This window comes from Equus quagga, chromosome 3, assembly GCF_021613505.1.
Source record: "Equus quagga isolate Etosha38 chromosome 3, UCLA_HA_Equagga_1.0, whole genome shotgun sequence".
Classification (NCBI taxonomy): domain Eukaryota; kingdom Metazoa; phylum Chordata; class Mammalia; order Perissodactyla; family Equidae; genus Equus; species Equus quagga.
In genome coordinates this window covers 5,046,873-5,061,543 of record NC_060269.1, presented here as the reverse complement: position 1 = coordinate 5,061,543, position 14,671 = coordinate 5,046,873, and the positions used below count along the sequence as shown (strand labels likewise).

At 41.6% G+C, this 14,671-nt stretch overlaps 1 protein-coding gene across 2 annotated transcripts in view; it reads right to left on the bottom strand.

Annotated features, from left to right (window-relative positions):
- EGF (epidermal growth factor) overlaps positions 1-14,671 on the bottom strand; it is an 81,142-nt gene that overhangs the window by 34,357 nt on the left and 32,114 nt on the right. For both annotated transcript variants that reach the window (XM_046656709.1, XM_046656708.1), the window contains exons 6-11: positions 9,257-9,382; positions 8,639-8,761; positions 5,498-5,620; positions 4,477-4,602; positions 3,240-3,376; positions 1,280-1,428 (exon numbers count right to left, since the gene is read on the bottom strand). In XM_046656709.1, the coding sequence (XP_046512665.1) occupies positions 1,280-1,428; positions 3,240-3,376; positions 4,477-4,602; positions 5,498-5,620; positions 8,639-8,761; positions 9,257-9,382 (784 nt within the window). The remainder of the gene's footprint in view (positions 1-1,279; positions 1,429-3,239; positions 3,377-4,476; positions 4,603-5,497; positions 5,621-8,638; positions 8,762-9,256; positions 9,383-14,671) is intronic.

Here is a 14,671-nt window from a genome sequence, read left to right as displayed (position 1 = left end):
CATTTTTAAAAACCCATTTGTTTCCTATGGGTTATCCTGACCAAAAGAGACATTCTCGGATGTAGAAAGCCTACCTCCAGGGATATAAACCTGTTCCCTGGGACATCTCCCTCCATGTTGGGACTGCTGACTTCACTGAGGAAACCCCTAATTAATTCTCTCTCCTTTCACTTTAGCGTGACTACAGGGGACCAGATCTTCAAGGTGGCCTGGAGCAAGAGCATCTCTAATACTCTCCTGGGAGGTACTCTGTGGTTAGCTGCCTCTCTCTCAGAGCAAGGCGATGGGCTCTCATTAGCACACAAAACAGATGCAGCCACTTCCTTCCTTCACCCTCCTCCCTCCCACAGCATTCCTGGGGCTCACACGGGCCAGGGCCACGCACACAGCACACACGCACCGCACTGGTGGAGCCGCCCCTCCTCCTGCAGCCCAGAGCAGTGTGCCCAGAGGGCAGAAACACTGCAACTGCTCTCCGATTCTGGATTCTGTTGATTCCCACCAAAGGGAAAGAGGACCACTCTCAGCTCATGAGGACTTTCCTCCCAACTCCAGCAGGAAGCTCTCACTCCCTCCTCATGCTCCCTGAACAGGGAGCAAGCATGCGGATTCTAGTCCCAGATTTGTCACTTGCATGTCTTGTAGCTGTGAATAAATCACTTAGCCTTTCTGAGCCTTCATTTCCCTATCTATTACAAGAGGGGGTTGGGCTAGTTGATCCCAGAAGCCCCTTCCAGTGTTCCCTCTGGGAGCGGACACCCTTCATTTGGCAATCATTTCTGCAGGGCCATGTGACATCTCTTGCACTGATATTCAGACCAAGCATTTGTATTAGTTTTTCCTGTGTGTACATGCCTTATCGCCCCAGCTGACCCATGAGCTGACTGAAAAGATGGAGCGCTCCTCGTGCTCCCGTGTTACCTAGGACAGAGCCTGATCCACAGCAGATGCTCAAAGAATACTTGTTAATTGTATTCAGACAGGTTTTGCATTTCTCTCATTACTACAGCCTGAGTGCAGAAGCACATGCTACTTTCTGGTGCACAAAATTCTCCCATGGATACAGAGCCAGTCTGGACGAAAGGAAGAACAACGTGCCGCTTGGTGGTGGGGAAGTGATGGGGGAAGTGTGGACCACACTGGGGTCATCTTTCCTCCAGTCCCAGCCGGGCGCCCAGCAACCTTTTCCTGTGTTCAAGGTGGAGGATGAAGCAAGCCCCACATTACCCATCCCATGACTCCCATTCTGTGCAGCTTCCAACTGAAGGAGGAAACATACCCTCTGTCTGTCCAGTAGAGTTTGCGGCCAATCCAGTCTACAGCAAGACCTTCTGGCACATCAACGGCTTCCTCAACAAGCCTTTCTCGCTGGGAACCATCCATGTTAGCTCTCTCGATCCACTTCAGGGCTGTATGGGCAAAGTAGATCTACAAGAGACAACACAGGCATTTCTGTCTGACTTGTTTAAAAAATATTGTGGAATATATACAATTGGGTTTAGAAAATCTTCAGATAACACAGTGTGATGAAAGGCCTGGCTCTGGGGATAGACACCCCTACGACTGAACTCCCCCCTCTGCTGCTGCCCCGATGTGTGTAAACCTAAGCAAGTTAGTTACTTGATGTCCCAGAGTGTCAGTTTCCCCCTCAGTAAAATGGGGATAGTAACGCCAAGCACATTTGTTTTATGTATGTAAAATTCCTCAGCCCTGTGCCTGGCACATACTTCTATTGCTACTGGTAATTTATTAAGCTTTGCTCATTGGTCCATAACAAAACCATTGCACTTGAACCCTAGGCTTCTACAACCTGAAAGGGAGCAACGATCTGCAGTTTAATGGGGGCTACAAGCGGGGCTGGACCTCCTGCCCGGAGCCCGACATTCCACTTCACAGCAAGGCAGGAGGCACAGGGTCTCTCCCTGTTTTGCCACTTATTTGATTGCCTCCACCAAGTCATTTAACCTCAATTTTCTCAACTGTAAAAATGATGAATTTCGACTAGATATTTGCTAAAGTTCCTTTCATCTCTAACCATATATAATTCCATTTTAATTAATCCACCTTGCCCAATAGAGCATTTTGCAGGAGTAAAGTCCTTTTTCAGTCAAGTATGCAGACTATCAAACAGGTACAAGAATTTCACGAGAGTGTTAAAAATCGCTATGGGTCAACTGACAATTTAATGATAGCATTTGTGGAATTTTAACTCTGTGTGTATATATATGTACATAAACCTATAATCAGTGACGAGAGTATGAACACAAAATGGTAATTCATTAAATAATGGGTTATCATCTTTCTAGATGATATTTCAAGGAAAAGAAAGAATTGTTTGCTGGTGTTTAATTACAAAACTTCTATTTGCAAAAGTAGTTATATCTCACCATCGATCCCCACCAATTCAACAGAGATTATTTGCTTGCCTCTGTCTTTTTCAGTCATTTACCCAACTCCTTCAAATCAGGAAAAAACAAAAGCACAAGGTTTGAAATTCTGGAAATTAATGTACCATCTAATAATAACTAAATAATTATGGAGGGAGATTAATAATTATGTAAATATATAATTATTAGGTGATTAATCTCCAGAAGACACTGTTACATATCATTTCAAGCACATTCTAACCTAGCACAAATACAACCAAATGGTCAGCTGATTGGGTTGATAAAATAGAAATTCTAAGTTATATACAAAAAACATCGTGTAAAATTGACTCTTACGTAAATAATGTTGTGAGTTAGACTGCCATTCTGACATGAGCTGTAAAACTTAGGCTTCCTGATTATCATGGTTAAGAGGTCATTGAATTCCCTTCCTCAATGACATATATTAAATACAAATTACTAACCCATATTTCCTATGCCCCACCCTAACCTCCCACTCCTCCTACTATTAGCAAATAACCAAAACCCTATTTCTGGTGCTCCTCCTATGTGTATGGCACTGTGCTAACCTCCCATCCTCATCTCCAGATTGGAAACTAAAGTTAAGGTCCCACTCAACCAACCCCAATAAAATGGCCGAATTGCAGCAAGGACCAGGGTAGGGTTATGACTACAGAAAAGCCCTTAAAATCTCTTAAATGATGTTCCAGTGTCTATACTTAAATTTTTCTGTGCCTAATGGCTCTGAGCTCAGCAGAGGATTTTCAAGTAGCCCAGGTCATCTGATAGGATAAAAATCCTCCGTTCTGCCCTTAGAACACAGACACATCTGTTCAAGCAATAAAACCATACCTTATTTTCCACAGGGTCATGATCTAGGGCAAAAACTGCCCCCATCTGCTGGCTGAGCAGGATTCCATAATCTGTTCCACCAAAACGCATGTGTCGAATATCTTTAGAATTGGCAAACAGCAAAAACGGTTGTGGTCCTAATAACCAAGTTCAAATATGGCTCCATTTAAAATACGCCTTGGAAGCCAAGAGCCCCCCTGAGCCCTCCCTTTCATTGCGCCCTCTTCCTTAATTCCTGTAATACTTGTTTTCTTAATTTTCCACCAATGTGGGGTAGGTTAAGACAGGCACGAAGACTTCCTCTTCCATGAGGTGACATATTGCCAGAATTTCATCACTGATTCCTCCCCTTCTAGGTGCCTGCTTTTAAAATGCAAACGACTTATAGAAAGAGCTAGCATTAAATAATCAACACCATGGCTAAATGATGCAAGGCTTAGTGCTGTAATCTTGATTCACACATACCAAAACATTAATATTTGCAGATTGTATTAATTCACGTCCAAATAAATGCCTTTCTTTGCTCTGGGCACTTGTAAAAGGGAGGCATGACGATCTGAGTTAAGAACAAGACCCCTGATCACTTTCAGAGCTCAGATTATGCTATATTCACTACGGCCCTGAGAAGTTAAGAGCGCCGGGGTCTGGCTAAGGCGAGCTCTGCAGGCTCCTCATTATGTTATCCCAGATTACAAGCCTGATGAGCCTCAGGAGAGATGAAATTAATGTGGGATAAGTCTAGGATTTCCAGGGCTGCTGAAGGACACAAGAGATGTAATACCAGAAGATGAAAAAATGGTTGAAGCATACAACTTTATATTAAATTCTGACATGAAAAGAACAGAATTTGTCAAAGTATTATGATTATTACATTCACTGGAGAGATGAAAATCAACTCAGTCAACAAATATTTATTAAATGCCTCTTAACTATAAAGTGTTTTTAAGACTGTTCTGGTCATAACTTTCACATATACTGGAACGCCATCCTTGATGTTATGGCAAATCTTTGCTGAATGCTAATCAACTTTGAAATATTCTTTAAAAATATGATTATTATTTATATTATTTGTATTTACAATGTGAAATGTTTTCCATTTCCAAAAATAAAAACTCAGGCTTTCCACCCAGAAGCCAAAAGTAGTTTAACTCTCCATTTTTCTAAGTGAACTGTCGTTTTCACATCATCTTTCTAACTCTAAGAAAGAGACACACTTTCTAACATCCACAGCACCAACCTGAAGCTGCACAACTTTTCTGGTCCAATTGTAGGTCGTAGCCAGGAAAGCAACTACATTCCCAGGATGCTGGGCTGAGCGGGATGCAGAGCTGGCTGCATCCACCATTATCAGGTGATGAACAGCCTACAAAAGACAATTGCTCAGTAACGACGCGTTGTCATTCAAAAATATAACAACTTTTCGTCAAAATATCGAGGGGAGCCAAGTACATGTTGATTTTTAAAACCCTTTCCACACTCACTCATCCTGCTGCAATCACATTTGTTTTTCAGAGATTAGGAGCAAAATGTCACCAAACTCTTCTTCCCTAAAACCTGATAGCTTGCATGTTAACCCTTCACACCCCAACGGCCCTTGTCCTCTTGTACTATCACTGAGTTTGAAAACAAGTGCACTGGCAGCTGGCTGGAACAAGAAACACATTTGGATGAATTTGCCAACTGCTCTAACTCTTCCTAGCAAGTAAGGTATTTTTCTCTCTCTCCCATTTTTAGGCCTTTGGGCTTCTTTTGCTCTCTTTATTAAAAACACAAAAAGCAACACATACAACTCTTCTGCTAGTTTTGGATAAGTTACATCCAGCCCTCTACATGCTTAAGTCTCTAGGAAGAGAAAGTAAAGAGGTATTTATTAGGTGACAGGAATGGGCCAAACCCCCTGCAGCCACCATCTTGTTTAATGGCGGCCACAGATCCAGAGGGCAGGTGTCACTCACTTCCACAGACGAGGAAACCGAGACCAAGAGAGGGCAAGTGACTGCTCCAAAATAACACTGCTGGTAACTGGTAATGCTCCCGCAGGGCTGTCTGACTCAAAGCCCTTGCTCATAACCCTTCCACTATGCCGCCTGAAAACAAAAGCCAGAAACCTGACTTAAATCTGTATGTTACTCTGTTGCAAAAATAGTTTTCAATGTGTAAATGTTGGAAAATCTATTCTCCTTTGTCAATAAGATCAATGTTTAGATGTCACTTAGAAAATAACTGTTTTCCAACAAACAAAAGGTAAGTAAACTTACCACTACACGTTTTTCCATCTGTCTCAAGCACTGAGCCTTCAGGACAGAAACACAGGGGCCCATCTGAGGTCAGAACACAGTCATGGCTGCATTCGGATGCGTTGCTCGGGCAGGAAATTAATTCTACGTAATGAAGCATAAGATCAAGATTAGTGTGAAATCAGATGTGTGGAAATTTATTGAAATCAGTTGCTAATAAAAAATGCTATGCTGAAAAGAGTAAGTTAAATAAAGATCAAACACTTATGAAATGCTGTGGTAATAGAGATACAAAAATAAAGAAAAATGTTCAAATTTAAAAAATATTTTAAAAGATCTCTGATTCTAGAAAATTACTCTAGTTTCCTCTAAGTTCCTCTTATGTCAAGCAATATTTTTAAAGTGATTAGTCATCAAAATTTCAAAATATTTTAAATGGAACTCAGCCAAATGATCCTCAAGTTCGTCTTGAAAACAAATTGGATATGTAAGGAAAACTAACATTGTCTGAGTGTGGGTAGGTGCAGGAAGACAATGAGAAGCTCTTAACAAATATCAAAACGTATCATAAAAGTGCAATAATTAAAACAGTGACTGATGAGTGCCAGAATAGACGGGGGGATAATGGAATCAGAGAGAAAGCTCACTTTAGAAAAGACTACAGTACACGTAAGAATGTAGTGCATACTAAAGGTATTTTAAATTATTGATCATGTGAAAGATCATCCAGTACATGGTAGAGAAATAGCTGAGTAATGATTTGAGGCAAAAGTTAAGTCTTTACCCTATACCACACATCAAAATAAATTCCAAGTAAATCAAAGATTAAAATGTAAAATAGGTACCACAGAAGTCCTAGAAGTTTTGACAATTAAGTGATGTTATGTGTGTCCTTCTTGGCACACAGTGGGCCCTATAACACACCAACATCACACATTTGAGTACAGTTGCCAACAGGTAAACCACATGGTATTAGAAGAAGGGCAAGTTCCACAGAAAGGCACAAAGTGAGCGGGTAATTTCCAAGGAATTCACTACCATCAGCCACTGTGATGTGCCTGGTTTCATAAGCACAGATGATGTCCAGACTGACCTTACTCTCTATCTTCTCTGAAGCAGGACTAGACAATACACACGATTTTAAACATCCATTTCTACTTAGCCATGGCAGTAGTTTCAATCAGAAATCTATAAGAAGGTATCTGAGTATAATCCTAAATTTGAATCGGGAATATACATATAAACTCATAATGTAGTTCTCTTTTTAAAAAGTATATTCCTAGCTCTGATGCCCCCAAAGGCCATGAAACAATGGCTAAGTAAGTATCAGAGTAGGTTCTCTAATACAGTTTCTCATTGAAGGAATCAGTGCTCCTTGAGAAATTGCTGATTCCAAGTCTAGAACATAGAATGTTCAAGACAAGCCTGGAGAATACGTCCTACCAGAGAGCAAGGAAACCATCAAAGACGCCTGGAGTCAGGACCCATTTGAAGAGGCTCCCACTGGCCAAAGAGGAGACCATTTGCTCATCGGTAAGGATAACAAGTGCAATGGGTTGGTACATATCAGACATGCTAAAAATCCATGAGTTTATAATAATACTTAACAAAAAAACACTGGCCACCTTTGGAAGGGGTTAAGGAACCAGTCCATCATTCTAAATATAAGTAAATAAAGAGAAAAAACATCCAACATTTATCTTGCCTTTACTGGAGCAATGGTATCTTGAGGTAACCAAACAGTTAATGAGAGAAAGTTCTCTTTCTAAAGGTATTCTAATTAATAGCTAGAAAGAAATAACAGAACTGGATATCACCAATGATTGTTAATGGCTGCTACAACCATTCATGGGAAGACTGTCAGGCTCTTTCTCACTCCTGGCCATCTTGGCTGCTGCTCTTGGTTGGGGGCTGTCCTGCACCCAAAGTGGCCTCAAAGAAGTCAAAAAAGTCATGGGAGCTGATCAACTCTAGGCTCCAACTTCTTATGAAAAGTAGAAAGTGCATGCTGAGATACAAGCAGACTCTGAAGGCGATCAGACAAGGCAAGCCAAACCAGTCATCCTTGCTAACAACCACCCAGCCTTGAGGAAATGTGCAACAGAGCACTATGCCATGTTGGCCAAACTGGTGTCCATCACTACAGTGACATTAACACTGAATTGGGCACAGTGTGTGGAAAATCCTTCAGAGTATGCACACCAGCTGTCATTGATCCAGGTGGTTCTGACATCTTTCAAAGCTGCCAGAACAGACTGGTGAAAAGTAAATCAAGCAAAATTTTTCTTTAGTAAAACTGGCCAGAGCTTGTTTAACCAAAGAAAAAGAAAGACTACTGGGGAACTTTATAATGGATGACAGAAAGAGAAGGAACAGGACTTCATGTGTCTCCTGATGGAAGCATAAACATGAAGCGTTCTTGCTAAATACGCCAAAGCCCAATCTGATCCAGCCTCTAGAGCTAACTAGAAGTTTGCAGAAAGAAAGGGACGTCACAGAGGTGTGATCAGTAAAATCCAGAATGTGAGGAACACTGCAGGGAAAAAAAGAGTCCTCAACAACACTTGAAAAGGGAGAAAAAAAGGAGAGGGAATCTGTAGGACAAAAGAGAGATGGATCACAGCTAATAAAACACACGGGGCTCGTCTGGATTCCAACAAATCGACTGTTTAAAAGAACTTTGTAAGATAATTTGAACACTGACTAGATAATTGATGTTATTAAGGAGTTATTGTTAATTTTTTTAGGTGCGACAATGGTATTGCAGTTATACCTGAAAACTGACTGGATACTGGATGATAGTAGGAAATTACAGCTAGTTTTCTTAGATGTAATAATGCATCATAATTATGTTTTTTACATGCTTATCTTTCAGATAAGATATTATATATCTCTTTCAGAGATATATAATAAAATACAGATAAAGAAACAGGAAAATAAATATATATACACGCCTGTTCACCCGTGTTAGAGGATTTGATGTAATAGGTCTGGGGTAGAGTCCAGTTATTCATGTTTTAAAAAGTGAAACATAATAAAACTCCAAGGTAATTCTGATGCATACTGCTGATCAAGGACCACCAACCCAGATTATAGCCACCTTAGAGACATCACTGAAAATGAAGGAAAATAATGCAACAAATACTTCTTGTTGTGACTTACCGTGACACCGTTTCCCATCAGGAAGCAGAACAAATCCTACAGGGCATGTGCAATAATAGGATCCAGGGATGTTTTCACACCCAAGAGTACAGCCGTGATTCCAAAAGGCACATTCATTGACATCTACACAATGACAACAGCAAAACACAGTCAGATGGTTATTTTTGAAAATAAATCAGAATATCAGTAATGTCAGCACAAAGTAGGCACACTTGTAGCTGCTGTAACTGGCCATGGAAAGGCTGTCTTTGCTACTCTAGCAAAGGGTGAAAGACGTCAGTTTAATGAAATGTGGGAGTCACATACAGGCATACCACTCTTCAAGAATCTTACAATAGCTATGGAACTACTCCTCTAAAAATAGTGGAAAAAACTGGCATTTTGCATACAGTCAAAGCCACAGAGGTCCATGGAGCCCACTCCAAGAATCTTTGGTCCAGAAATACAAGACATTAAGAAGACCTGAAAGTACAGCAAAGCTTTCAAAACCAGAAGAAAAATTAATAAAATTGCTTTTCTGGGAAAAAATTGAAACTGGTTTCACAACGAGCCTCTGAGTGGCCTGCTGAAGACCAGCTCAGGTGGGCTGGCCTTGCTTCAGTAGCCCCTGCACGTTACCTTCACAGGACTTCCCATCTTGGCTTAAAGTATATCCCTCCACACACGCGCACAGATGGGACTTAGGGTCTTGCCCACACACGTTGCCTCTGCAGTCACTTTTCCTCAGTTTGCAGACTTTCTGGTCTGAAAGAGAAGATGGCTCATTTGGAGTGGAGCGTGTCTTGACAGGGGCGATGCTTGATCCCTTCATGGTTCTCAAGAAGTCTAATCTCCCTGTGACATCTTGCTGTCTTTGGTGTTGCCTTTCACAGTGGCCGCACTGCTCTAGGGTCAAACAGCATTAGCGCGATTCCACAGCATTGAAGCCCATTTACTTCTCTTGACTGTACTACTCCTCCAGCAGCTCTCAGGATAGGACAGCCTAATGAGTGGGAGATGTCACCCTTGGGTTACAAATTCTAAGCACAATTGATTAGCTTTTTCATTCTGATTTACTTTTATAAAAAAATAATAATAATAAAGCACATAAACAAACATTCTGTAAATGAAATATCTGAGAAACAAAAATGCTTCAAACCTAAGAACATCTTTTAAGAATAACATTTATAGGGGCTGGCCCCGTGGCCGAGTGGTTAAGTTCGCATGCTCCGCTGCAGGCGGCCCAGTGTTTCTGGTTCGAACCCTGGGTGCGGACATGGCACCGCTCATCAAACCACGCCGAGGCAGCGTCCCACATGCCACAACTAGAAGGACCCACAACGAAGAATATACAACAATGTACCGGGGGGCTTTGGGGAGAAAGAGGAAAAAATAAAATCTTAAAAAAAAAAAAGAATATTGGGCCGGCTCCGTGGCCGAGTGGTTAAGTTCGCACACTCCACTGCGGCAGCCCAGGGTTCGGATCCTGGGCACAGACATGGCACCACTCATCAGGCCACGTTAAGGCAGCGTCCCACATCCCACAACTAGAAGGATGTGCAACTAAGATATACAACTGTGTACGGGGTGGGCACGGTTTGGAGAGATAAAGCAGAAAAAAAAAAAAAAAGATTGGCAACAGTTGTTAGCCCAGGTGCCAATCTTTGGGAAAAAAAAAAAAGGAAGATTGGCAATACTTGTTAGCCCAGGTGCCAATCTTAAAAAAAAAAAAAATGTACTTAAAAAAAAGAATAACATTTATAGGTGAGATCTATATATTTAGCTGTTTTTAGGATCATTATTTAAAGAACATCTTTCAGACTCAATATATACCATTGCCATATATCTTTTTGCCAAATTTCTGAGCTTATTGCTGTCAACAATGTTTTACAAAATAGCCCAGAGTAAACAGTAAGATCAGCTCAGAGGGGTAGGTGCTGGGCTGAAATTAGCCAAACACATTAAACAACAAACCGCCAACTTGGTACCTTTCATTTTCAGAGCCAGAGTCAAGAGCTAAACTAGTAACATGTACATCCCTGCTGAAATTTGGCTCCTTATTTTTTACTAATTTTAACAACAACAGGACCCTTGTAAAACGCTCTGGGAAATACTGAGATAGGCTTCAGTCTGAGGGCGGATCCCAGGATGCAGGAAGATACGAAAGCAAGAGCTCTTACAAGAGGCGACGGCAAGGGAAGAAAACTGAGTCATGGACCCGGAGTCCCAGCATGGCCGAGATCAGGAGAGCCGAGGACCTGAGGGAGGGAATGTCAAAATCACAGCCTGGCTGTGACGGCACCAGAGACAAACCATCGCGAGGCTGAGGACAGCAGTGCGAGGAGCTGAGATGGGTCTCCTCGGAGGCTTGTTCCTCTGGTCTTCGTTTATCTAGAATTTACAAAGATGTCTCCCCACTCTGCCTCTACCTGTTTCCTTCTATCTCAAGTCACAGCACTAACAGCACAACAGAGTAGAAACGTATCCTCGCCCCCTTGAAGAAGTCCCTCGTGTACAGCGCAATCACCTGGGGGGCATGGCGCCCTCTAGAGATTCTGGTTTGGTAAATCCAGGGAAAGCTCAGGAATCTGCATTTTTAACAGAATCTGGAATGACTGTGATGCTGGGAGCCTTCACACCACACTGAGAAACACCAGCCTAGGGTACCAATGAAACATCTCACCCACATCTCAGTTACAAATACCTCCACTTAGCTAGTCCGTGTTATTTCCCCACTTATTTTAAACCTGTTTATTCAGATCTCTTGACAGAATTAAATGCACACTCAATCTTGCCAATTATTCATTGCTGTTGCAATATTACCCACTAAAACAGTCAAGATTTGCACAATAGTTTTTTGGATATTCAAAAAATTTTATTTTTTGTCTACGGTTTTTATGCCAATTAAACATACTTCACATATAAAAATTTTAATTAACCACAATTAAAAATAAAATAACCTCAATTTTTAAAATAAATGACTAAAATTAAAAGTTTGTAAATTTATTGGGCAAAATGCACCTACTTTAGATTTCTAAAAAAAGGCATGTAATTTTTTTTTTCTTGTGAGGAAGATTGGCCCTGAGATAACATCTGTGCCAATCTTCTTCTATTTTACGTGGGATACCACCATAGCATGGCTTGATAAGCAATGCTGGGTCTGTGCCTGGGATCCGAACCTGGGAACCCATGCCGCCAAAGCAGAGAATGAGAACTTAACCACTACACCACCAGGCCGGCCCAAGCATGTAATTTTTTAACTTTAATTTTTATAAAGTTTGCAAGTAAACAACAACAAAACTCTAGAAAGATCTGACTCTGCCTTTTAATAGCACTAAAACAAAAACAGAGGGATTATGCTTCCTGTAAACATCCCTTATAGATAGATGACCACTGGATTAAGAATTAGAAAAACTATTTTCTGTCTTGGTTTTGACTTTTACAGAGAATCACTTTCTCTCTTTAACCTCAGCTTCCAAATCCATGAAATAAAAGTGTTGACGTAGATATTCTCTAGATCCCGCGATTTAAAAAATAATTTCTTTTTACAGTTCTATATAGAATCAGATGTTTGTGGTAAATTCCTCTAGGTTTCTCAAATTCCTCTAAAGATTCTCAAACCTAATTACTACTTATAATATATTAATGGAGATTCGAACTAATGAAGAAACAGTGTCTAGGGTACAGGAAATGTCTGCTGTGTCCAGATCCAATATTACTTATCTTTTTTGTGCTTTTTTACTACCTGCCACCTGCTCTTAGTGTGTTCTGATCATGATCCTCACTATCCTCATGGTGACAAAGTACACGCATCTTTTTTCCACTAATCAGTAAGCTTCTGAGGACGAGGCACGTGTCCCAGGCACATTTATAGTCCCAATAGCACCTGGCACGGCACCTGTTACAACACAGGTGTGCTACAAACAGGTGTACTACAAACATCTGGGATACATGCACAAAAACCATCATCACGTCACCTGCAACTTTCCTCCTTTATTTGGTTGTCCTTGAATTTCCAGTCGACCTTAGAGCTAGAACCCAAGCGGATGGTCGGACTACGCTAGCCCGGGTCTCCTTCCGCTACACCACGCTGCTGACGGTTTGGAGGAGACATTAACAACGCACATCCGTCTTCAGTGATGAACACAGGCAGGAAAGCACTCACTATGCTCCTCTGAATGATTGGGCTGACGATGTGACCTGAATTCAGACACTAAACACTTTAAAAGGTCATTTGAGGAAGCGGCAAAACAGAGAGGCTTGAGGGCTGTATTTCTGTTTAATCTCCTTAATCTTCTGCTGTTCTTCAGCTTCAAATTAGGCCGAAGCCACTGCCGACCGCGGATAACACCCCTTCCCAAGCCCAGCAGGGGGGCTTAATCACCTTGGAGAACAAACTAAAGCTCCCGAGGATGGAGTTTCCCGTCCACCACCCACTGCGCCTGCGCCAGCGCCAGCGCCAGCGCCTGCGAACACGGGCTCGCCCCGGCTTCCCGCCCGGCCAGGTGCCCTGGATTTCACCTGGCCCGGCTCTGAGCCGTGCACGCGCGAGTCCCTGGCCTGCGCTTCTCCACCGAGCACACCTTTTTTCTCCCTCAAGCTCAATATGACTCGCCTTATCAACACAGCTTTTCTAGTCTCTTCCATTTGAACCCATCCACTTTATTCACTCTTGTAACTAAATATTTAGCACCCTCAAATTTTAGCGCACACAATAAAAAATTTGAGGACACTTTATAAAGCATTTACATTATCACATTTAATTTGAGCTATGCAGAGCAAGTGTTCCCTTCCATTTTACAGAGTAGGGAACAGTGCCTTAAGGATCACCTGTGGGTGATAAGGGTGGGGGGGCTCACACTCAAGCCCTCTGATTACACATCCCACCTCTGTACCACATGTATATATGCACCATATATATACAACTGCGTATATGTGTGCTTATGTGCGTGTGTATATACATAAAATATAACTGCGGATTTTAATAGAAAAAATATATTATTTAGATGTTAAATATATATGTTAATTATATGTTAATTATATGTGTTAAATTATGTATACTATAAATATTGTTATGTTATTTTATCTGTTAAATATATGTCAAATATATAATATATTTTTAATACGTATATATTATTTTATATACATTTTCTATAAAAATCGTTATATTTTTGCTTCATTTGCTTATTGTCTTTCTCATTAGCGAGTTTTCTGAATAAATGACTGCCTCACCTTCCACAAAAACAGTTCCCAAACTGTATAGAAGTTTATTTGTTAACAGAAAATAACAAGGAAGAAAATACAAGAATGTTCATTCTGTGCTATTGGAATTCCTAATAACAGTAAAAAAGGGAAGTCACTTAGCCAGAATTCAGCCACTTGGTATTCTCACCCATGTGAGTCCCTGTAAGAATCAGAAAGAAAGCAAATCAACAGCCTCTGAACAATTAAAAAATAAATGCTTTTAGGGGCTGGCCCTGTGGCCCAGTGGTTAAGTTCGCACACTCCGCTGCAGGCGGCCCAGTGTTTCGTTGGTTCGAATCCTGGGCGCGGACATGGCACTGCTCATCAAACCACACTGAGGCAGCGTCCCACATGCCACAACTAGAAGGACCCACAACAAAGAATATACAACTATGTACTGGGGGGCTTTGGGGAGAAAAAGGAAAAAAATAAAAAAAAAATTTAAAAAAATTGTTAAAAAAAAATGCTTTTAACTCTCAGAAGAGCCCCTCGGGCACACTTAGTTTTTCCTTACTTTATGCCCATTTCTGACAAGTTTGGACAGCCCAGCACGAGGATGGAAATACCAGGCGTGTAGCCTCCGCTCCCATCGTCACCGCCCCTCTCCACTGCATCCCCATCGGCAGAAGTGGCTACACGATGGCAGTGCTCTTTTTCCCAAGCCCAGACGTCGCCTCAGCCCAGCACCACAGACCGCCAGTGCCGACGACCAGGAGTCCTAGGAGAGTGAGATAACCCCACTGGTCAGCTCTCTCACGAGGACTAGAAGCCTCACACCAGGCCTCCTCCTGAGAAAGGCAGTACAACTTG